Below are 25281 nucleotides of genomic sequence, written 5' to 3' on the forward strand. Positions count from 1 at the left end.
TCGGAGTGTGAGAATAAAATCGCGATAAACAAATCGTTTGATTAACGATACTGTTCCCGGGCTGCAGGTGGAATTGGCTTATTGCACGACGGTTTTTGGACGGCCAACTCGACTGGTCATAACAGACGTTGACGCGTTGTTTGATTAATTGCGGACAACCGGTGGAGGGCGCTTTTGAACGGATAATCGCGTGACCGTTGTACGAACAACGCCGGCACTAGACAAGGCCTAAAAGACCTATCTCGCAAGCTTCGTACCGGAGCGCCGAATAATTATTGCGCCAGGAATTTATCGCACCCTCGGTTTTCGTCCGGACAGGCACGCGCTTGTTTCTCTTGGATTGTATTATTATACAGACATTTCACCCACTCTATACCCATTTGGCACGACGAATCTATGGCTAAACTAATAGTGCGTGGGTATAAATTATCACGCTAAATGTACGTAAATTAAGATCGAATGGACAAAAATTTGGAATATTTTTAGGAACCGAAAAGGTTTGTATGTAATACGGCTCCTCCACATTTTTGTGGCGTAATTATTATTCTTGTCTTAAACAGTTCCACTGGTAATTGAAAAATTCTAATTAATTTCAAGGTGAAATTCAAGATAAATTATTTAAAGCCATATTGTCAGCGGAGGGAAGAGTAAGTCATACTGTATTTTCAACCAAGGATAGCATAAAGATTATTAAAATTCATATTTGAAGTAATTTCCAGTTCACCTGATGATGTAATAGAGTGCCAAACAAGCGAAGAATAGAAGAATTCGCTGAATACAAAATATCGTTGAAAAATTATCGACGAAAATAACATAATCTACAACAAAGCTTAGGGGAAAAAAGCTTTAGCCTCCAAGTTCAAACGGGGTATGCCTCGTTCTTAATTGGGCTTTTCAGTGTCTGCAGGAATGAAAGTGGAGCTAGGGCGGAAATTCTGATGAATTCGTATTAGCAACGGAAGTGCCCGAGCGTCACGACGTGATATCCGGTCGAGGCGTTGTGAGAAGAAGGGCGGGTAAAAAAAGAAGCCGGTATATTGTAAATTATTCATCACCCTGACTAGGTTCAACCGTCAACAAGTTTAAGGGGCATTATCTGAGGCTCAATTTTAAGGAAGATTCATCGAGGTCCGGGTGTTGAGACCTGATAAATGATCAAGTCGAGTCGCGGGCTGCCATTCCGCACTTTGTCGGCTGGTAATGTTTGAGGGGTTCTCAAATAATTATACGCAGTTAGCCTCGCGATTTGTCTCCCCTTTGTTTACGCCGCGAGTATACAACTCGGTCTGCAAGGTTCGCCCTTATTTTCGCACGCTAGAAGAATAATGAATTTCATCCACAGAAACGTCGGGAACACCGGTTGCCTTTTATTTATATTATTATTATTTTTCATTTTATTATGCTTTCATTTTTATTCTTTCAACCTTCCAGACGGTTTTATTTATTATTATATTACCGCGTACATGAAGAGTGCTAAATTTGGTGTTCTTCTCTCCGGCGGCAAAATCAATTCGCCCAATACGGCGGGCGACTTCGTTCCGTTGCTCAAGATTTCTTCTTTAAATTCTATGGTATACTTACTCGTACCAGTCCACTTGGGTATCGTTCGGATCCTGCTGCCTGACGCACTTGTTTCTCAATTCGCCCATGTAAACTTGAAGGGCGAAGAGGGCGAAGACCATTAAACAAAATATCGTCAACGTCATGACCTCCGCCAGCTGCTTGAAGCTGTGGAGCAGCGCGTTTATGATTGTCTTCAAACCTGCGGATCAGAAGTCATTCCAATATCAAGCTTCTTACATGATTTAATACATAAGTTTATCACGAAAGCTTTTTCACGAGTAAAAATTAAGGTACACGAATTTGTTTTATACCGGTACAGAGTTATAATGACAGCTTTCCTGCAGGTCTGTTATTATAGAAAATACTCGTAAATTATGATCCATGAGCAGGGTATGAAATGATAACAGCCATAACCCTGCATGCAAGCTATAAGTTTATACAGAATTCAAAATATACAACCCCGCTAAGGCATTTAGTGCGGAAAGACTCAAGTTTTAATTATATAATGATGCAGGAAAAATGTTTTCAAGTTTTATGATTTATTCGCCTGTAGAGAGTACAAAGTCAGGTACATAATTAAGTGACAAAACGTCAATTAGTGGTACCCGAAAAAGTTTAAACTATCGTCTTTTCGACTACATTTAACACGATGTATTACAGCTGCTAAATTACACAGCAACGAAAATTGAGGGATCGACTATTGCACGAATTTACCTTCCGAAAGTCTGTCGCACTGCTCACGAATCGTGCTTGGACTACGTCGTTCCAAAAGAAAAGAAGTAAAAATAAAATAAAAATGAGTAGGAAAGGAGAGTACCAGGTGCTTTTTTTATGCGTCAAGAGTAAAGCTTTCGCGCGGGGAATCTTCGAGGCCATTGCGCCTTGAGATCTGAAATTGACCTGCAATTCTGAACAAAATTGAATTCTGAATAATGAATTCCCGGATATACGCAGCCACGGGAGCCAAAATGAACGTCCGGGAAGAATACAGCATCGTCACATCAGCTCCAGACAAGTTATAAAGGAATGCACAAAAAAAAACGACGAGATAACGAAAAAGTTTTATTATCTGAAAAAATTAATATTTTATTTATATTTAACCTCTTACTAAGTACATTATGTGTCGGGTTAATTCGTGGAGATGTCACTGGGCTTTTCAACGAGAGAAAATTCGCCTGTATTTGTATAATACAGGATACGTTTTACCATAATCCGCCTGAACCTATGCAATTTAGGGTACATTTCACAAACATGTACTCCTGGTTGTCGAAGTGCAGGCGAATTTTGTTGAATTGTATCGGGAATTGCATAAATGCAGGATGAATTCAGCTGTTGAATTGACTGTCATATTTCCGCGAGATAAATATTTGTAAAACGTCCAGCAAAACGGATCGGAAGAGAAAATGTCATAAAAATCGGGTGTCAGATTTCAGTACTACAATGACATAGCCATAGCATAGAAATACGGCTGGATTCCAGAGTGGTTAAAAATTAATTCCTTTAACCAGTCAAATCCGTTATCCGATATAATCCACGTGCGCATTTCATAGCGTATTATATATACGAATGAGAAGTTGGAATCGTCGATAATGTTGGAAGCTGGTGAAAAAGCGGGGGATGGGTGGATGGGAAAGTACTCGAAGGGACAATAGAGAATACAAGCAGAACTCTCGACGTTCGATTTCGCGAGCGTCTTAACCGAGGCTGAATGAATGCCCCTCTAACGATGCCGTTCAAGAGAATCGCGAGGGAGGGACAAGAGCCGGGAACCAAGAGGAAAGAGGTGCGAGGGAAGGGGGGAGAGCAGAGGAAGGGTGGATACAGGGACTCTCGGCAAGAAGACGAGCGGCTCGACATCAAATCCGGTGTCACGCGAGTGACTAGGTCAATAGCACATCCCCGCTCGGTGCAATTCCCGCCTTCCTTCATCCTCCCTTTTCCTTTGTACCGCCAATTCCTCACAAGCAGCCTGAACACCTTGTAGGCACCGGGTTATTTCCGTGATGCGCCCCATAGGGGTCCCTGATTATAGGCAAACCAAGATACATATCCACGTCCTACAAATGAGCATCGGAGCTGCTCGGAATGGACTTGTAGCCTGATTTGCCTATAATTAGGGGTCTTTATGGGGGCACGACGTGGAAATAACCTGATGTACGCCACGTGATGATAAGCTTGCGACTGCGTGGCTCGGAATATCCACGTTTGAAAACAAACGTGTGGTTTCGATTTTATACGGTGCGAAAAGAAGAGATAACATGCATGCGAATAATTCCTGTCGATCGGAATAGAGCGACGAGAAAGAGGAAAAATATACCACGACGATCCCGGTTTCCACCCCCTTCGCGTGATTTATTTCTTATCTAAAAGATCTATACATTTATATACCTATACGTCTATAGGTAACGTGTGCACCTGGTACGTGGCCGAGACGAGGGATGAACGTCGCTCCTTTCTATACCTACGGAAGATACTTGCAGAGATGTGCGCGTATAGTAGGGGTAACAGGAAGAGAGAGAGAGGGAGAGAGAGACAGGGAAAGAGAAGCGCGAGAAGTTTCTCTGGTTAGCCGGTCTTTTTTTTCTGCAGTTTTATTCGACGGATGTGTTTTTTTCTTCTCTTTTTTATTCTCCTTCCTTTCTACATCTCTTTTCCTTCGTCTCCTCGTTTTTCCCCTGTTTCATTCCTAGTTTTTTCGCTCGAACGCGGTGATCACAGAGTGCGCGTCACCCTGCAAAAGCTCTCGGGTCATCGACCCCAACTTCGAGGTCGTCGTGGCTCGGCGAATGGTTGTTTCTGGTGTAAGAGGGTGCGGGTCTCGAGACTTGTAAGGGTCGACGGAACGTCGTGCCCAATGAATACATACGACGAAGACCGACTATTGTTTTCCTCCAAGTATAATTCTGGCCCTTTAATGGCAAAGGTCAAGAATGGGTGGAAATACTATTAGACGCGAACGTTTCTCTCGAGCGTGTTTTAGGCCGCGGACTAATTTTTTTTATACGCTTCGCAAAGCTCTCACACTCTCATGCCTTTATAAAACACACCGCGTGAGCTAAATTTAGAATTGTAGCACCTTTTAGCTGAGGGGGGAGGGAGAGAAACGAAAAAAGAAATGTATTCTCGAGCCACTTTTATTGTTTATCGCACGCGGTAAGACCTGAAATATATTGGTAATACCTGCAGAGAATAGATCAATGTCCAGAGACCGTTTTTGCGAACACTACATTTCGCTTGAATTTCGGCATGGCCAGGTATTTTGCTTTCCGCTTATCATTCAATTATTTCACAGCAAGATGGAGGGGGACCGATAGCGACTCGAAAACAGGCAAGTGTCGCACCGATATATGTGTCGAATGAATTTTAAATCAACCCTGTCGTGGCCTCCCAGCTCAGTCTAGCGATAAGGTATATATTCGCGATATACACCAGCCCCTCGGTTGATCGGTGAGGAATTGTGCCTGAGGCGTGCTGAAAAATTCCAAATTTCTCCTCAAGGAAGTTGGTTGGCGGAGAAAGAATACTTTTTAACAATTGTTAACGAGACAGCCGTAAGTTCAGTATTTATTACATTTTTTCGTTCAAAAGATTAAAAATGTTGGAAAATTTAGTAGATTTGTTCGAATTCACTCTACGGTGGTTTATTTTATTCAAAAAACTATTTTCTACGAAGTTGCATAAACGAACTTACGTTTCTTTCAGCACACACAATTCAAAATTTCCATTTGTTGATCGTTACGAATTATGTGAAGTGTAATTACGTAAAATCACATATTTAGCGATGCCAACATGATAAAAAAAGAAGTGTTTTTAAGCGATTTGAAATAAGACATTGATAATTCTATAACAAATGTTTTATTTGTAATTTCAGTTTTTCTTATTTTTATATTTTCGAAGAGATCTTCGCAGCTCACGAACATCATAATTTGATAAGTAGTCAATGTACGACTATCTCGCAATAAAATTAACAAATCGTATCGATTCTCGGCAAATCCACCATCCTTAACTCTTTGTTCGATTATGATAAATATATCTAGCTGTTACAATCGGCTCATGATTTTCGTAGGCGTTAATATCGCTGAAATCGACGTGGATTATTTCTCACCGTGCGAAATGTCGGCTGAAACGAGGGTCGAGCACCGGCGAGACTACGTGACCGCGAAATTTAAATATCACTAAGCGGAAGGAGATATGTATTTATACGGTATATACGGGTGCAGGTCTCGCCGCGAGGACGACATCGAACAAATGTTGGTCTTGTTACTAAGCCCACATCCACGGTCTTAAAGTGACATAATTTATTTAACACAGGGCGCCTACGCCTGCACGTTTGTGTTATTATATACATGAAAGTCGCTTTGCTGTTACGCTTACACCATTACCTTGTAATAATCCTTAATTAATTAACAGCTCGAAGAAATACTCTAACCACACCGCGTTGTATACCGAGCTGGCTATAACGCAAAACTCTGACACATACACGAGAACTTTTCTCATAAAAATTAAAATACAGCTTGAGTTGGCACTCCGTACGGGCTTACCGTTGGTAAATATCTCCGAAGCCTGATAATAATCGGTACTCATGCTGCTACCACTTAGAATCGCACCGAAAACCACCGGCGAACTTGTATAATTTCAGCCTCGAATCCAAACTCTTTGGTTATACACGTTCAATGTAGAGTCCCAAAGCCACGGAGCGCTTCGTGCAAACAGCAATTTTTCATCGTGCGGGCAAATATTTTTTAAGCCTTGCAAAGTACACGCACTCAGATTTGAATTTTGAATAATCTACGTCTGCTCGCTTCTGCATAACGTATATAACTTACCCCTTTTTATCTATATTATCGACTAAAATTATTACACGGCCAAAAGTTTTCTACACACTAATTAATTTTCACTTTGTTTGAATAGTTGGATGACATGAAGATTGAGTATTATATACACAGATGATCCCGGGTTTTCAAGCTCCTCTTCATTTAAAAACTTGATGAAAATTGTTTCACGAATGATATATTCGTCTGCTTGATGCTAAACTACGCAACGTATCAGATTGAAAAACACCTGGAATTTCTCGCATTGGTTACACGCTACAGCACGTGCCTGATTCATTGTAAACTAACGTTAGATTTCTGCGATAATAAGACTGACGAAATCGATGTGTTATATTTGGATAGCGGGCTGTGATTGATTACGTCGAAATGCATCCAAAAATATTTTACTGGAAAAGAAGTTTTCTCGTCGATTCTGATCACGTGTTTTACCTCATCGTGTAACCACCCATATTTTCACGCATTATTACAAGTTTATCTACAATAGTGAAAAAATTATGCGGTTCAGTAAGAAAACTTCATCGAAATACGAAATGCGAAATGCATATCAATTGCTTGAAAAACGACTTTGTTAATTCCTTAAGCCATGTCGTACGAAAATAAAAATGAATACATGATTGAACCTGATTGACATTTCGCGTGATGGTTAAAAAAATAATTCAAGTTCAGGGAAAACCGCGTTGAAACTCGATCGTTTGCGCGATGATTCCCCGTTTCACTGAAAATCCTAGTTGTAAATTGACGAGCAAACAAAAAACTCGGTGCGATTCGACTGAAACAATTAAAGTTCGCTCGTCTAGCAGCGCGGAGAATTGAAAAGCGTTTATCGGGAGCTTTAGTCAAGCAGGTTGCAGAGCAGCCAATGTAGTAGTCGGGTTTTCACGGTCCGTGGTTCTATATGTATATAATACGCCCCATAGAAAGGCGGAAAACGGCAGGACCCAGCCGTCATGTATAATCCATTATAACGTAGCGGTTCGGTTTCTCCGCTGGGACGAGAAATGCTCCATCAATTATACCCGCAGGCACGGTGACCGAGCACCAAACTCTGTGAACCTGGAGAGAGGTATTTACACGGGGAACAAACGTTACCCATACACACTGAATCTGATGTCGGTGCAGAATCCTTTCCCCAGAGTCGGATTTTCCCGAATCCATAGAGGAGTTTTCCTTTTTTTTTTTTATTGTTACGTACACTTTTTCACAGATTTATGCCCCGCGGCAGTTTGCGGAGTTAGGTAGGTATATTGGCATTTTTTGACAGCCATCGACGCTGATTATTTATGACCAGGTACGCGCGTCTCTCTGCATCGCGTACCTTCAATCGTACCCGCGCATCTGTTCGATATTTTAATTCCCTCGGGGGAATCCGATATGTACTCACCAGGCATTATGGAGACCGTCTTCAACGCCCTGAGCACCCTGAAGGTCCTCAATCCCGCCAGGTTTCCCACCTCCATGCCGATCGTCGCGTAGCCGCTGGTTATTACTAAAAAATCCAGCCAGTTCCAAGGATTTCTCAAGTAGGTGTATTTGTTCAATATGAACCCCTTGGCGATAGACTTTATCACCATTTCCGCCGTATAAATCGCCAAGAAGATATACCTGCGAAAAATACAAATATTCCGATTTCAGACTAGTTATTCATTATAAGATCATTCCTGTTTTAACGCTGAGTCGCGAGTTGAACGAGTAATTTAGTTTCCGAAAACTGATTGTACAACCTAGATTGGAAATAAAAATTTCCAATATCTGTATTCTCGATCATTCTGTTCTTGGAAAATTAATCTGTCCAAGTGGATGATAATACATCTTCTTTCCAAGCGTTAATAAATTATTCCTCGTCGGATTTCCCGCTGCCTTTGCTATCCTTGTCAAAGATTAAACCTTGTAATCAAAGTTGCTCAAGTACAATATCCGTACATAAAATTCCGTGATCCTTTCGCCAAATATCAGTGCAAACGATATACGTATCCTGGTCAGTAAAGCCAGCCGTATTGAAGAACAAAAAATATTACTTTCCTCGAAGAACTTTACCTCGTAACAACGATGTATTGGCTTCAATAATTTATCACACCGTAGAGACCTTAATTAATGGGTAAAAATCTTTTAATGACAAAGAATCTTATTTTTCTTCTCCTCTACAACAGCGAAGCAATCAGTCTTTTTAATCACGTCTATAGAAACAGAGCATCAAAGCGGAGCGAATGCCAAATGAAGGAAAGCGAATCGTCGAAGCTTGACAGAGGGTGGAAGGAGTGGGGGGGGGGGGGGGGGGGGGGTGAATAAGACTAATCAATATGGCGGAAATAGAAAAATTTCCAACCAGAGAAATTACGATCATTTGTACCATGGATAATTGTACCACGAATACATGCACGTATTCCTTACGATAATTCGAATATCGAGAATAAATTACAAAACAAGCGTTAAAAAGCTCGTCAGTATGAAGGTGCCGAGATAATTTCGGTCGAGCCAGCTTAGGTAAAGTCGTCAAATTTATCCTCGACGATAAATCGTTGAAAAATCTTGCGAATTGGTATTTACGCGTATTTTTACTTCTCGCCAATTACAGAGCCCTTATTTTATGACGGAACGCGTCGCTGCAGCGCGGCTCGTTTTACGTTGCATCGAAATCCGCGGTGCTGATGTGATCAGCGTTGATACGAGTCTGATAGCTGGGGAAAACCTTGCGCTATATTACACCCCGAATGGTAGGAAAAATTGTGATATGGCGTGAGCTGAATAATATTGAGGATTTTAAAGATAAGCCCAGCGCTTAGCGGCCTCCGCGTGCTCTTATTTTATTATACGCTATTATCAACGCACACAGGACGGGGAATAACGTTCGATAATATTGGCGAATCTTTGTCGCTTCGTTCGAAACGCATTACCGCTGATTATTATTAATCATGTTATTATACAGCGGAAATTTTTTGGTCACCAAGTAACTCAGCGGAGGTTTTAAAAGTTTTCAAACCTTGAGATAATTGCTATACCAGTTTTTAACGGAGTTTATTATTAGTGAGACAAGAATTATTCACGAGTTTAGAAATCCGTAAACTTCGAGTAATCTTATAGAAGAAAGAAGTTTCAAAATTTGGGATAATTGAGGCAGAAAATTAGTGACACATTAAAATATCGTAACTATATTCGATTTTCTGAATATTAAGAATCGCAAATTTCGGAGTCTTGCAATATCGAGATTTACAAAAACGATAAAAATTGGGGACCAAAAAATTCGTGCTATTTTTAAAACGATGGTACGAAAGAAACAACATCTCTGCATCATTGTTTAATAGAACTGAATCCGAGTAAATTCATATAACATTCGAATGGCAGGCATGTTTCATTCATGTTCACCGTAAATCATTGACGCGAACAACGTTACTGAAGACATTTCAACCAATTTTTTCTCCTGATATAACTTTCGATTCAGACGGTCCGAATGTATTCTTAAAAGAAAAAGTTTCAAGAACCGACGACTTTTTCCGAATAATCACCAGAGGACGTGTTTTTCCCTCTTAACCAACTGCCACTTTACCCTAACGCGGCCCTGTGGGTACTAAATTGGCACGCGATCTATTTGCTCTACAAAAACACGACGCGATCAAAACGAATACCCACCGAGCAAAGGACTAGTCACTAATCTCGCTTCTCACCCCCGTGTCGTTTCACCGAATACAGCGACTGGTCAGGCAAAACTGCCTCGAGTCTGCAAGTGGGAAAAAGTCGAGTCGCTTGACTGACTTTATTCCTCTCCTGAGATCGACGTCAATGATGTGCAGGGTATATGGACGAGTGCCAAATTGCTTCGAAATCACGTACTCTGGCTTCGAGGAAAAAACTAGCCCGAAGCTTGATGGACTGGACGAGGAGCCGCTGCAACAGCTCATCTTTAGAAGTAGTTTTTCAAGTAAATAAAATTAATTTAGACTCCGATCGAATCTCACGTGAAATTGTTCCACCTTTGCGTCAGGGTTAATCCCGCCTGGAATAATCATTTCACGCTTCTCAACAGGCAGCGATTTATCCCTCAAAATCTGCATCGCTGCAGGCTTCTTCCGCTAAGTTCACGTCTCTCTGCAGGGTGGATGATAATTGGAGCGCGGTGGCCCGAAACTTGCGACCTCAGAGCTTATCGTCGTTCAAGTATTCGCTGAAAGCTCGTCGTGTTGAACAAGAACTTTCTGCTTCTCTCTGTTCGGCCATTGCAAATGGAACGAAATAAGTGTTGTGATATTTGGCTGCCTCCGTTATCACTCAGCGCTGTATATTGACGTGCAATAAATTTATTGCTATCTTGACTCGCGGAGTGAACGTGATTCGTCTTCGGCACTCAAGGATTGTCAATCTTCCCCTCCCACATCCTTCTTTCTTTCTTTTTCCCTTATTCTCCCTTTCAGAGGATAAAAGAACCCGGAATTCTCGCACAGTATCATAAATATCCCTTTATATGTGCGGATGTATGCTTGAATAGGAATGCGCACATCCGTGAAGAGAGATGGCTGATATCCGTCAAATCACTTGAGACTTGTGGCAGAGTATTGCCATTAGAATCGAAAGGCAATTATTTAATTTTAAATTTTAAACATAAATAGTCACGTTCTGTGAATGTCAAACTATGGCGGACTCAGGTTCAGGCTTGAGCTTCAACTTCTCCTCGCCATCCACTGTCGTTATCGAAATAAACGGACCGGAAGTTTAACGGCCGGAAACAGGCGACAAAACCGATCGCCGCGATCGGTGTTCGTATCGGCTAATCTTCAGGTTCACGGATGATTGGATTCTTGTATCTATTCCGTAAGCCGTGCGCCTTTTTTTCCCTCCCCTCATCTGCTGTCTCGACTTTGATCCCGATGGTCACATACGATGTTCGAGCTGCTTTGAGATATGCCGGCAGAGGTAGCAAGGAACGAGGAAAAAGATTGGCAGGCAGACAGGCGGGAATACGAGGGAGTAATTAATGTTCGATGCCAAAAGCGCGGCGCGAAAGCTGCAGGAATCGATTCTTATAAATATCTTATAAGGACCCGGGATCCCTCCGGAGGTTCGGAGGAAGATTTACCCACCCGCATTTATAGTTAACCCACAAACACGCTGCCGGGCTGTAGATGTGTATTATACAGATCGACGCGTCTGCAGTTGCGAATCAATTTTTGCACCTCCAGAAAATTGATTGCCCGGTGAAACGGACCGTCTGTGTTTCGACGAAAGATCTCGAGGATATCCCAGTGAAGTATTTTTTTTCCGGGTATTTTACAGGAAATTATATTTTCTGGATGCTCGACCGGATATTCAAATCGGGGAAAATCAGGGATTCAACGCGAGCCTGAAGGCTCAAAGGAGTTCGCGGGAAAGTCGAAAGTCTTTTTAAAAATCGATCTGTCACAGATGTTACACGTTACAGACCCGCGGAACCGGAATTTCCGTTGCTGTGCGGGACTCGATCACTGCAATAAAGTCAATAAAACATTTCAGGTGAGGGTGAAAGGATAGAAAGCTAGAAAGAAAGATTATAGAGAAAGGTCTCCGTATCGATTTGTCAGAGACGCGATAATCCGTTTCGTAGAATTTCAAAACGTGAGATCGAAGTACAGAAAGCCGAAATATTATAGAATCGTCAGAATTCTTCGTCGTCGAACGAATCTTCGACTTTATACAGTTGAAAATTGTAGGAAACTCATATCCAAGTTTTTCAAAACTCGATCTTTCTACATTTTTAGCTTCACCCAAATATTTCCACACACGCCGATTTTTTTTCTCCCCGTAAATAATTTCATCCGTCAACCAATCGACAGCAGACATTTTCTTCCGTTCGAGTCGGGTGTTCGAAATTTAGATTATTCGCCCCGTTGAGCTTGCACAGAATTGATGCGGACCGATTTACTCTACAATCACATTTCAAAAGACGTACGAATGATCAAACAGTATGAGGCAGGATATATTCAAGTAGTAAAATTGTTACAACCGGATTTCGTGACGATCGTTCGCATCGAGGTGTGAATTGTTACCGAGTCTGAAGTCTGGTAATTTCCGTATTCTTGTATTAAAAACTGAAGGAGGAAATTGGACTCAAGGATCATTCCCCGAGCAAGAATGATATTTTCAAATTACCGTCATCAGCTGAGCGCAGAGACTTGAGCATAAATGTCAGACGAATTGACCCGATGCGATAGTATCGCCTTAGTTTTTTCTTATATACCTATAATATGCCCGCGGCGGGAATTGTCCTGCAAGCACGAAATTCTCAGAGCCTGAACGATAAGCCTCAAGGATTTGGCGGCTTCCGTTATAGCTACTACTAAAAAATTCCACCGGAAATTTGTCGCGCCGCGATCACGCGCGTTTAGACATTTGTCACCTGGCTGTCAAATTTTCTCTCGACTAAGGTAAGGTGGTGCAAGAATTTTCCCCAGGGAATTGATTTGTCTGATAAAATAATGACCCGCCTATCGACGAGATGATAAAAAGAGAGAGAGCTAAGGAATCGCAAATCGAGTATATTCGTTCCCGCAAATCAAGCACGCTCCGTCGATACCTTGCGCACATCACGTTGTCAAACGTTGAAATTATTCCCGGATGAAGCGAAACGGCAACCGGATGTACGAGCAGCTTCTGCTTTTCCTTGTAAAAGCTCCGCCGGATATTGGAGCCAATAATTTTCAAAGATTTTCAACTTTCGTAGATATTGATGCTTTGTCGGAGCCGCCGACGACGTACGCTTGATATTGGATCGCCCCTTTGGCAGAAGCGATCGAAAATACCCCGAGAATGAACCTGCAGCGGATGAACTGCGGATAAATGCTGTGGCTCAGAACGTCGGAGATATGCGACGAAATTTCTCCAGAGGTGAGGATGCAAATTTTCTCTGCAGCTTTCTTAACCGAGCTCAGAAAATACCGGCGGGAATTCAACGGTACAAACCGCGATTCTTACGCCGTGCTTTAGAGCGACAAAAGAAAAAAAACAGAAACAAAAAAAAAAAGAGATAAAAACATGTTTCACCAGGTCCGGTGAGGTGGAAAAATGTAATAAAATTCTGCCGTGGTTGACAGGTAAAATTGTTCGCATAATTTTAACTCCCTGCAAGTTTTCCATCTTTCTCAATTTCGCTCTTGGTGCATATCAACTTGGTGTAAACGAAGTGTGAATGTGTTGCATAATATACTCACTCGGCTTCCTCCACGGTTTCAGTCATGGCCAGGAAGACGCAGTTTAGTAGAATTGTGGCCATGACAACGTAGTCGAAGTACTGGTTCGTACTCAGGAAGATACAGCACCGTCTCACAGGATTCCAAGGCGAGAAGAAGAACCAACTGTTCGTCGCCGTGAACCTATGAATGTAATTCTTGCGAAACCTTTTCGACACCACGCAGAACGTCTGCAACAATTGAAAGAAAAAAAAAAAATACAAACTGATTATCCTCCATTTTCTCAAAGCATTAAAATGCGAAAAACCTGTACCTTGAATAGTAAAAAAAACAAAAAAACTGATCCCACTTCTCGTCGATCGTACATTATTCTCCTGAATTTCGCAGCTGAAAATGGATGTGAAATCAATCGGAAAGTTGGTTTCCGAAAACAGGAGATTGAAATCGTTTCAAGTGACGAAAATATCTGTATCGCAAGTCACTCTAGAAGCGGTTGATTCGATTTCTCGGTATAAAGGATTATGGAAGAAGAAGAATGTAATACTGTTAAAAAACATAATTCAACCAACCATAATAATAGAAACTCGATACTTCTACCATAGAATTATTATACATTATTATTGGTATATTGGTAATAAATTGTGGAATATTTTTCTTTCCTTGAAAAAAAAATAAAATAACACGCAAAAGATTTGTGCGCGTGAGACGAAAAGTTTAGATGCCTGAATCGGACGTTTTTTCGCTTCGATGTCGCTGAGGGCTGATCAGCGTGGATATATTATATTATAACAAGCTCCTCGAAATACGGAGACGCTGGTTCGGAAGATATCGATATTATTTTTAATTAACTCGTTTAACTTGTTAGATCGAGATCGGAAAGATAGGATCTCATTCCGGCGCCTAAAGTTTTCACAGAATTAAACTCCTTTCCGAGAAAAGGGGGATGATGTTCCGAGGCGTAAGACTCGTTATACCAGCGGCGAAGATGATCAACGTCATTTGTTATTTCTGGTAGAAATAGCTCGAGGGTTTGTTAATTACCACTCAAATTCAGGATGCTCTTTTAATTTATAAATTACAGAGATAATATACAATAATTATTGTGCCTTCTTCGAGCAACGAATAAAGGCACAGATATAAAGCTTTCGGAAATTTTGCATCAATCCTTATTCAACGGAGCACTCAAAATTTAAATTCAAAACTTCGAACATCGTAGCTGTACGGCTATCCCCGAATAATTCGAACGGCTTGAATAAACTCAATGCGAGGATCTCGATTCCAGTTGAGGAATAAAATACTAACTTATGCAGAAATAATCACTGTCCGCGTACAAATACGTCGCGATATTTACTGAATTATACGCGAACAGTGTAATATATTCAACTTTCCGAAGGCGAGCTGGGCAAAATCCGGAATTTTTATTGTCACAAAATATCGTCGTTAGAATTAGATCGTTAAAAAAAGAACCTCCTTACTATCAAACACATCGATTTTATCCCGTAATCACCTCCTCCGAAAATTGTACGAAGGCTGAAAATTCTTTTCTAGAATTTTGGCAATTCGACAGTAAGACGAAACAAAAAGAGATCTCTTGTTAAGGAACCCAAGACACTCAACTTTTAATGTAACCCTATTTTTCATCTCAAGTTCGACTTTTTCTTCGTCGTCGTCTAGGCGTCAGGCAAGTTGCCGAGGACACCTATAAACAATGAGGCGGCGCGCGGCGAAGCAACGTCCCGATGGATTTTCCACGTTCCATACTTTGCGCCCTCCACCCTCTACAACCCAAGCCGCAGTTCATGAAGCCAACGAAAAATAATAAGAATCCGATGATAGGTCTAATGCTTGGAACGGTTGTTCCCTCTCCTCTGGATATTTCGCCAATTTCCGCGGAACGAAAGTTTCTCGTAAATTTCGACGATGGTGACGACGATGATGATGATTAGACAGTGTTAACGATGAACTGGGAAATCTAAATGAAAGCATTGGGATAATCACGACTTCAGACTCTGTAAAAGGAAGTGAAACTACCTGGTATTTTTTCTGCACTATCGTTCATATCAGAGTTCTCATATTGTGTAGAGCATAGATATCAGATACAAAGAGTTTAACGACGACGCAAAGTTTGAATATAGCTTTATTCCCTCACTTTCGAATCAGACTATGCATTTGGCCTGTGACCTGGTCGATTTCGACGTTCACGTATATGTCTAGAAATATCGATGTCCGCGTATCTCAAACGCGGAACAGGGCTCAAAAGCCCCATTTTATACACAATTCTGAACAAAAACACTCCAATACATTTTCATTTGACGAGGAAATAAAGAAATGGCACGGATTCTACGAAATCGCGATAGTAAATTGTAGAATTCATGCTACTTCGTTATTCCTGCGTCAAATGAAAATAAGTTGGAGTGTTTTTGTTCAGAATTGTGTACAGAACGGGGCTGTTGTGCCCTTCTTCGCTTTTGAGATACGTCGACGTCGATATTTGAAGACACGTACGTCAACGTCGAAATGGTCCAGGGCACCCCCTTAAGGGTAAACGAGGCTGCAAATACAACGAACCTAAATAATCGAGTGCTCCGCGTGCTTCCGACTTCTGTCTAGCTGCTGTTTCGGTAACACAGAGCTTGCAGGTCTGACGATATAGATGGATAGGTAAGTATTCTACTCATGGCGGGTACCGCGACACTTTTAAGGCTCCGAAATAGCTCCACGGACTCCGTCTCTACTCTGAACGAGAGGTAACTCAATGACGTCTTTCCCAAAAGAGCTTTGATGCTCGTGGAAAATGGAGTCGAACTCGCGTATCCCGGCTCACCCAGAGATCCCAACTCACCCTACACATCCCCGGATACACGTTTGGGTGCACGTGGGTGAGGATACGTCGCTAATGCAGCCAGACGCCTACCTGTATTGTTAGAACCAGAAGAGAGACGACGACGCGACGTCTCTGAAAGGCAATCCGGTAACATTTTATTAACTGTCAGCCATTCCACGCCTCCGGGAGTGTACCTTGTACCTTATACCCACGCTCCACGAAATATTACCGCTCCTTCCTCGTGTTCGGGATTGTATACGCAGTCATCTCCGTCGTTTTCTGATGCAAATTTTCTTTTTCTTTTTTTCTTTTTTTTTTTTTCTACCCACTCTGCAAGTATTTTTCATCCCTGTCAGCGAGCGCCCCTCGCATACTAAACATATCGCGTCATCTTCTCTCTTGATCGACGTCGATTTACAATGTAACGAAGCAAGTTTTTTTTTTCTTCTCTTTTTCTCTTATTCAAATCGGATTTCAAATTCAATGCAAATTTCAAATAACAAATCGAGAATTTGTATACCCACGTTTTTTCTACAGATTCAAACTCCTGAATTTTTTTCTTTTTTTTTTTATTCGCTTCGAATCGTTTCGTTCATAAGTTGTAGGTACACATACCTCTGAATACGAAGGAAGAAAAATTGAAGGTAATATAAAGATTTTTCTGCAGTTCTGATGAAATTCGGTCGAGACAAGGCTTCTTTCTTATACATGGAACCACTCGTTCCCGAAGAACTTGAGTTATTTCAATTCGTTGACGAACAAAGCGAGCGATTGAATTTCATGTGGAAAAATCACGACGAAAAGTTTTTCAACCTGATAACGAAGGGCGTCCGAGTATATTAAACCCCACGCGAAAACCCTCGGTGTTTATTTTCTCGTTGATGAACCCACTGCGGGCACAACGACGACACACAAACACAAACACGCACACGCGCGCGCGTTTGTATCACGCGTGGAAGGTGAGGGTGTGTAATTTATATGGCTTCGTTAAGTGCAGCGGAGATATTAATTAATTTATTATCAAAGCTAGCGGGGGTTTGGGCCGCCGCAGGATCCCCGCAGTTAATGTATCTCGCCCTCCGACCCCGAAAGAGAACTCTTCACGAGTCCGGAATTGGTCACGTGGACGCGAACTCCAGTATTACGCGCATCCCACGGGTGCTGAAAAAGGTTGCGCGGTGGGAAACCGTGTGAAAGTTTCGCCGGGGAACGAAACTAAATAAAAATGAAAAAAATAAAATAAAGATAAAAAAAAAAAAACGAAGTAAATAAAAAGAGAAAAGGTCGTTCGGGTCCCAAGAGCCGGTCACTGTCCATCCCCAAATTTGCCCCGCTCTGCAGGGTGACTGGAGAGTCGGTTTAGCCGGACAGCTGATATTATATACTGGCTCATATCGGATCATCCAGATACGTGAGGGGCCGACCCACGTCTGTATTTGTCAGGCTAACAGGTCACGTATCTGACGATGCGAGGCCTGCTGCAGGCATTACGCACAACGACGAAACCCGTACATGCGATACTTCGAATAGCTGGCGGGAGTTTCGGGACATCGTTAAACGGGAATTAGCTTCGGTTTCAACCGGCTTTTTTCATTTTCGACTGTTTCGATCACTCGATAAATCCACGTGAAATTTTTATGAATTATCGTGTTATCGACGCATGTCCGTGGAATTCGAGCTCACGATCAGTTTTGATTTGCGAATATTGTACACGAGAACTTGTTTGAACTTGCGCTGATTTTCGAAATTGTGCTGAAATTCTATTGTCAATTAACGATCTGTTTTCAAATTTGACGCGAGGAAACGAAAAACTTGACAAAATACGTCTTTCTCTTTCACGCATTATCACCGGCAGAAAAACTCTTCAATCCGAACGGCTGGAATCGGTCGAACAATGAATCAATATAACTGATTGTCTGCGACAGCTGGCTTAACCGAAGTAGAAACTTAATCCGGGTTTAGTTTTGATTCGATTAAAAATGTTACTTTGCTCGGAAGTCTGAAAAATGAAATCGTCAGCGATAAGAAGAATGAAATAAGAATTCAGAGCTTGACTGATTTCGAATCGCATACGAGTTGGAAATTGTTGTTAATTATTCCATAATATTGATTTTTTCCACGCACTAAAAACACGGGGGTGTAAAAACGGACAAAGGAGACATAAAATTAGAAAAGAAACGGGTAGAAAGAACAAACACACGACGTCTGATTGCGAGCGTAACGATTTCGTACATTAATCAGTCGGGTGAAGAGCTTTTTACTTGAATATTCTAAATGTTCCCCTTTTTGAGCGGGGCGCATCAACCGCCGCGTGTAAAGGTAGGTAATATATTTTATGAGCACATATGCATATGCGCGGGTTCGTTCTTTCGCCTTACGCCGGTTGTATTATACGCAGACACATGTCACGTATACGTGCCTACATATAATACGTATCATAAAAATACATGCATACGCATACACATGACGCTATATCGCGTTATACGTGTGTACAAAAATATATGTATACAAGGTAGTTTAAAATTCCAGTTCCATTACAAACCACCCCCTGAGTTAATCCTGCACGCGATATTCTCCCCGACATTACACGGCTCTCTCCCACTGCCCCTTTTTTTTACTTTTGTAAGACTCGTTCTTTTTCATCCTTTAATCCTGTGGCAATTATTCCTAAATCAAAGAATACAGCTGTAGGCGAACAGAGTTTGAAAAGTTACGTTGGGTGTAATTACCCGTGAAACAGCACTTTTTTTTAATTACCATGTTAACCGCTGAAGCACCAACACTTCATGATGATAGACCGATCATGACCAAGCGTTATCCTATACGGGTATCGTTGATTCGTACCTGAGCTTGCACAGCGTTATGAATTACTCGCGCAAACTTTTATCCCGTAATTTCTTACTTTCGACAAAATTCAGAGTTCCGTCGTAAGATGATTACAAGAAAATTTCAACACAAAGGTGAATAAAATTTGCAAACTTCTCAACTTACCGAACAAAGGGTAGGAAAAGAACAGCCAAAGAAAAAAAAAAAAAAAGAAATAGAACAGCAAGTTACAATTTTTTTCACCCCGTGCCCCGATTCCGAAATATCCATGTATGTATGTTATAATCCCGTTGAAAAGAAGAAGAAGTGGGTATAACGGAAAATGGAAAACCGGGAAAAATTGTCCTCAATCCATAGACGTAGGTACGTATGTGTCGACCCAAATCCGTGCATAGTAGAATGCCGAAACTTGTCACTGTTATTCGCTCTTCCTCCATGCACACACATACACGGTACGTACGTAGATTTGGCGACTTTTTATAGCCCTTCGTTGATATCGTCGTGTGTGTCTGTACGTAGGATCTTGAATATTTGACGACACCCGGTAGAGAATGGGGGGGGGGGGGGGGGGCGGTGTGCGGGTATGAAATACCGCAGTGTGTACACCCACCCCGTAATATCCGTGCATGACGAAGTACCGAGGTAGGCGTAGGCGCAGACTCGACGCATACCAGCCACTGCACGAACTTTATTTACATACTCGTGCTGATATTGCAGCAGCAGCAGCAGCAGCAGCAGCAGCGGCAGCTCGGCATAGGAGAAAAGAGAAAAGGGAGAAAAGATGGATATACGTGTAGAGAAGTGCGGAAAAGTGTGGAGGAGGAGAGAAGGGGAGAGGAGAGGAGCGAGAGGCGTTGCAGGCGCCCCAGATAGGCGAGCAGCAGAGTCGACCGAGAGCTCGAAGCGTTTTAGAAAATTGCTGTTTGCACTGCCAGGACTTTAGATTAGGCGGGGGCTCCGAGGCTCCCTTGAAAGGAGCATAACGCGTTTGCAAACTCGCGGTAGGTGGTATCCACCCGCTTTTTCGTCGCGTGAATCGCAAGCTCAACGATCCGCGTGCATGTGAGGACGTGTGTGTACCCTGGCGGTCCGAATCGCGAGCTTCCAAACACCGAATGCAAGAACCCACCGCGCGAAGCTTGCAGGAAGTAAGACAAAAGCCCTGGGATGCCTCGGCACTCGCCTGTTTAACGCTCGCTAGCTTCAGCCAGGCTGAAAGCTCCTTTTTCACCGTTTTACCCTCACCGTTGTGTTTAATTATTCTTCTCCCTTTTTTTCTTCTTGCAATTTACACCGAACCCCTTCCCGCGTTTCTGCATTTTTATACTTTCCCCGTTTGTGCCGCGCGTTTGCACGCTCAACGAAATAACCGTGATGTGCGATCACGGATTGCGAGCACAACGTGACTGAAATTTTCCGCGTTAAACCCCACGGGGTTGTATTCGTTGGAGGTACCGTTTCAAAGACTTTGTACGAACAACTAAAATTACAAGGTATGCCTCGCCCGAATCACAGGAGCTCTCCACCTCTCGCACTAAAGTTGGTAAGACATTGGATCGTTTGTCTCGAGTTGCCAAGTACATGTAACGTACAATTTAATATATCCAAAGATAATGCGGGAGCTTTGCGAAACTCGTCTCAATCGCAATTATCTGCGAGTAAATCAGCGCTGAAATAAATGTATTTACAAATAAATCGTGCACTGGGAAAAGATTTGAATTTTCGGTAAGTAGAAATTCGGAAGACCTTGCAGGAGTAGCCAAACTGCGATCCTACTGAACCGAGGGCTTAATAAAAGGGCTCGATTGCCGGCACTTGAAACGATTCACCGCCCCGTCACATATCCGAAGACTCGAAGGGCGCGGGGTGAACGAGGGAGCCAAACGAGGTGAGGCTTGAGGGATTGCTTCTCGCGAGTAATCTAAGTTCTCAACTACTATACGCGAGGCATAGACATATAGGTATAGACATACCCGCCAAACGGGTGAAACAGGGTTAATGAAAGATCTCCCAAATCTCTCGGCGTTGATGAATTTTTGAGCAAAACATCAAAGACTCGTATCGTCCCTTCACACACCTGCGCTCGAGTAACTTTCTATGCGGGTGAAAAAATCCAGGGTTGTTATGAAATTCATGAATCGCGAAACGTGAAACGGGACCTTGATTTCCTCGAGCGTCACGCACGAGTGTCGAGCGATCGTTGCAAACAACCCTGGCGGAGAGTCTGCAGATGCCAAACGACGATTGGCGTCATTCCAGAAACGATGATCCACTCGAACAGAGTTAACCCGGAGACCCGTGAGAGCAACGTCTCGTGGTTTCGAGCTTCCTGTTTCCACCGGCAATCCAATTACCGGATTTTTTCGCCCCTTTTCCTCCCTCGTGCGAATGTGCATCCTAGACGAAATTGTATTATCATCGCTTCTCCCATACGTATAAAAGCTAGTGAGCCGTCTCGCGTGCAGAGCTGACGAAAAGATAACAAATTGCCATGGTGCTTAGAGGAGTTTTCAAGATGGCGGGTCACGTCTATCCATTCCATACCCGAAGAAAGAAGTCCCATTTGCGCATCTTTGCCGGGGCACGCAGAGATACGAGGCGTATCGCATCCCGGGCGGAAAGTAAGCTATGGCCTATTTAAGATGGTGGAGTGGCTGATACATTTGCTCGAATGTCCATTAACGTAAGGAAAGTACACGAGATGTACTTCGCAGATTTTCTTGATCCCGCGACGTGTTGTAGTGCCTGCATCAAAAACATCGAACACGTATTTTTTACGTGCCAATTCAGCCGTTTGAGAAGGGACTCCGGTGAAATTTCGATAATACCGAGCTTTCATTTTTTGAAGCGATGAAAAAAGATGCGATTAGGAGTAACAGCCACCCTCAAAGTTTACCCCGAAAAATTAATTTCTCAGGATCTCTCGTCAATGGCGCAGATCCATTTGACAAAACAACTTTGACATTATTCACTATCAATAACCAATGATATGCGCAGTGTGTTTACGCTTAGGGGTTGCATCCCTTATTTTTTTCGGGTAAATTTTAGTCACGGTTTTTACCGCTTAAACAGCCGAATCAGCACGCAAAAATACGTGTCTAATGTTTATTTTTGTGTACTGCGACGCGTTGCAGAATGAACATAGTCGGCAAAGTTGTACAAATTTCGTTGTTACGTGAACCGGGTGAAATTTTCCCCCAAAAAATCGTTTGCAGTTTGCGTTTATTGAATCGCGATCACGACGGTAAACGAAAGAAGTTTAAGACACCCGAGAGAGCGGTTAAATTCCCTCTCATCTCCCGAATCCGTTCCGAGGTTTAACCCCGAACCTGTGGACCGTTGGCTCAGCTCGGATATTGATTAGTCACCCTTAATTACCGCCCGACGGTGTACATAAATACATGCATACGTATGTTTATTTATATACAACCACTACATGGCAAATAGGAAAAACAAAAGTCGTCCACTACGCTACTTTTGAGCGTTGCGTGTCGAGGATGCGAGGGTGGAGGTCATGAAAATGTGTCGTTAGTTCGAGTCTGAGCAAAGTCTGCGCCGCGTTTCGCTTTTTACATATCGTCGTCATTACGTTCTTTCGGTAATTTATAGGCAGCTTTTTCCTCGCTGCAGAAGAGGAATTTTACCGCAGGATAAATCCTCTGCGAAATAACTGCGCTGAACCCGAGAGGAGAGAAAAGGAATGGAATGGAAAGGAAAGGAAAGGAAGCGTCGTGGCCGCCAGACAGGGGTGAAAAATCTGATTACATAAGGGAGTTCCTGCAGAGCCGTAAGCCGTCATGCCACGGTGCGAAGTTGAACTGTAACACCCGCAAAACCCGTTGAATACCACAATCTCCGTGGGGGAGAGTAGAAAACTTTCTCCTGTATTTAACCCGAAGCGGTCTTTTCTCTGTACTTAAATCTTACTCATTCGTCAATGGCAGCAAATCCTCTTCCGGCTCGACTTTTCCTCCTCGAACTCGACCAAAAGAACCACAAAGAGAGTCGAAACGGGGGTGGATTTTATACGATCTCAAAATACGCCTACAAGCATACATCACGCTGTAATGAAAAAATGTATACAAATTTCTCCGCTGGGGATCCTAGTATCGTTATTTTCTGTCTTCCTACCCCATAAAAAACGCGGACCTTTCTTTCTTACGATATATGAGAAAATCGATCGATTTTTTGTAAACTTTTTAGAATAAAATTTGCGATCAAGCTGCATTTCTGATATCTTCCCGAGACGAAAACTCAGACCTTCTTTGAACCTGAAACAAATCTCGAGGTTTTCTAACAATAAGCTTAATATGAGACCTTCGTAGATAGAAAAATCCTGAATAAAAAAGATCTCACTTGAATGTCAAAACTGCGCTGAAGTCAGGATTCCGATGTTTCCGTTTCTAATGAGCACCAAAATTGATGGTACGTCGGTCCATATACAAGTAAAAAATTAATGTAAAGAATAAAAATAAGCCAGAGTGCTGAGATGCATCCGCAATAATAGATACCTATAATACGTCCACCCGTCCTGGCCGACTGAATTACTTCCAAGTTCTAGCACGATCTCACCCAGCCGGTGGTGTAAAATACCCATGTGTAAAAGGGGATCAACTTCCTTAGAAATACTTTCAAAGGAGTTGAATTTGCTCGGCATGTGCTCGCTGCGAGAATTAGTCTGGCTTGTTTTCGCCGTCGGTGTGAGTGTATAAAGATTGCAGCTCTGCACGGTCGAATAACAACGCAGTTAATTAAAACTGATTAAACGTGCCCGTATGATGCATCAGAAGTTTAACCCCCGCTTAGAAAGTGAAGCGCACCACGATAAAGTGTGAATTTTTTCATACGAAGGTGAAATATTGTACAATACGGGTATAAATATACATACGTAGAGTAAAAAGTATCGCGAGTAAAAGCTTCGAAAGGAATTATTTGTTCCAATAATCTTATAATAGCCGATATACTTAATCCTGTAAATTGAAAATGCTTGTACATACTCCGTCTGCAAGTGTTACGAAATTGATTTCAAATAAAATTATCTTCGTTCTGCCAGAGAGAAATTTATCAAATTGTTCTTCTCCCGCAATGGTAAGCTAATTACATGAACATTATCACCAATTGAACAATATTTATTTACTTTTTCATCACCGCAAGACACATTTCTCGATGCCCTTCGTAATGGCGTTACATTCCTCGATCCGGTGTTAAAATATTCACGTGCGAAACGACGAGCCAATTTTTCTTCTTTTTTTTTTTTTGTTGTTTTTCGACCACCCCACACGATTCTGCACACTCTGTGAAAATCTACGTGGCGCTTGCCGTTCGGAATTCTCGGGGCTGTAACTCTGCGATTCGGACGTGCAAACCCGATTCTATAGGGATTCTCTCACTCTCTCACTCTCTCGCTCGATCGGATTCAATTATTGCTTCACTCGGGACTCACAACTTATGACAATTCAATTTCCACTGATTGTTACCACGCGATTTCTACGTACTTGTGCGTATAAACCACCGCTGTATACTCGTTTATCTTGACTTGCATATCTGAACGCCGCACGTTCAGGCAAACGTACGTGCGCCGGAGGGGAAATTCGTAAACTTTCGACGCTTTATTCCAACTTTACAACACGGACGCCGGGCTGTCGAAGAATCGAGGGATAAAGTAACTGGAACCTATTCAACTTCTTACAACGCTTAGAGTTTAGCCTATATATTATACATATGTTGAGTGTCAGTTCTGAAACTTGGGGTTTTCTTTCCCTTCGGTTGAAACGAATAATAGAAAAAACGGAAGTAGAAATTTAACGCATGAATTTTTTAGACAAAATATTCTCTCAGCGTTGTTTGAACTTTTCCATTTTACTAAATTCTTCATACCGTATGCTCCAAATGAGATAAAAACGAAAATCGAATCGATATCAGTATAAAAATTGAATTCAAAACTATTAAAATAAGCTTGGAAGTTATTTTGATAGAAAAAAAAAAAAAATTAGTGATCTGTTCGTAGCTGTACACAACCGAAAATTTAATTGAAAAATTTCCAACTCCACGAGAAAAATCATGTTATTTTTTACCTTTTTAAAAA

General features: G+C 42.1%; 1 protein-coding gene across 5 annotated transcripts in view; it reads right to left on the reverse strand.

The window, feature by feature from the left end:
• Positions 1-25281, reverse strand: part of LOC124297219 (sodium channel protein 60E-like) — a 75494-nt gene that overhangs the window by 18703 nt on the left and 31510 nt on the right. For all 5 annotated transcript variants that reach the window (XM_046748028.1, XM_046748018.1, XM_046748001.1 and 2 more), the window contains 3 exons: positions 13568-13776; positions 7777-7997; positions 1582-1762 (listed from right to left, as the gene is read on the reverse strand). In XM_046748028.1, coding sequence (XP_046603984.1) covers positions 1582-1762; positions 7777-7997; positions 13568-13776 — 611 coding nt within the window. The remainder of the gene's footprint in view (positions 1-1581; positions 1763-7776; positions 7998-13567; positions 13777-25281) is intronic.

Source organism: Neodiprion virginianus, chromosome 1 (assembly GCF_021901495.1).
Source record: "Neodiprion virginianus isolate iyNeoVirg1 chromosome 1, iyNeoVirg1.1, whole genome shotgun sequence".
Lineage (NCBI taxonomy): Eukaryota > Metazoa > Arthropoda > Insecta > Hymenoptera > Diprionidae > Neodiprion > Neodiprion virginianus.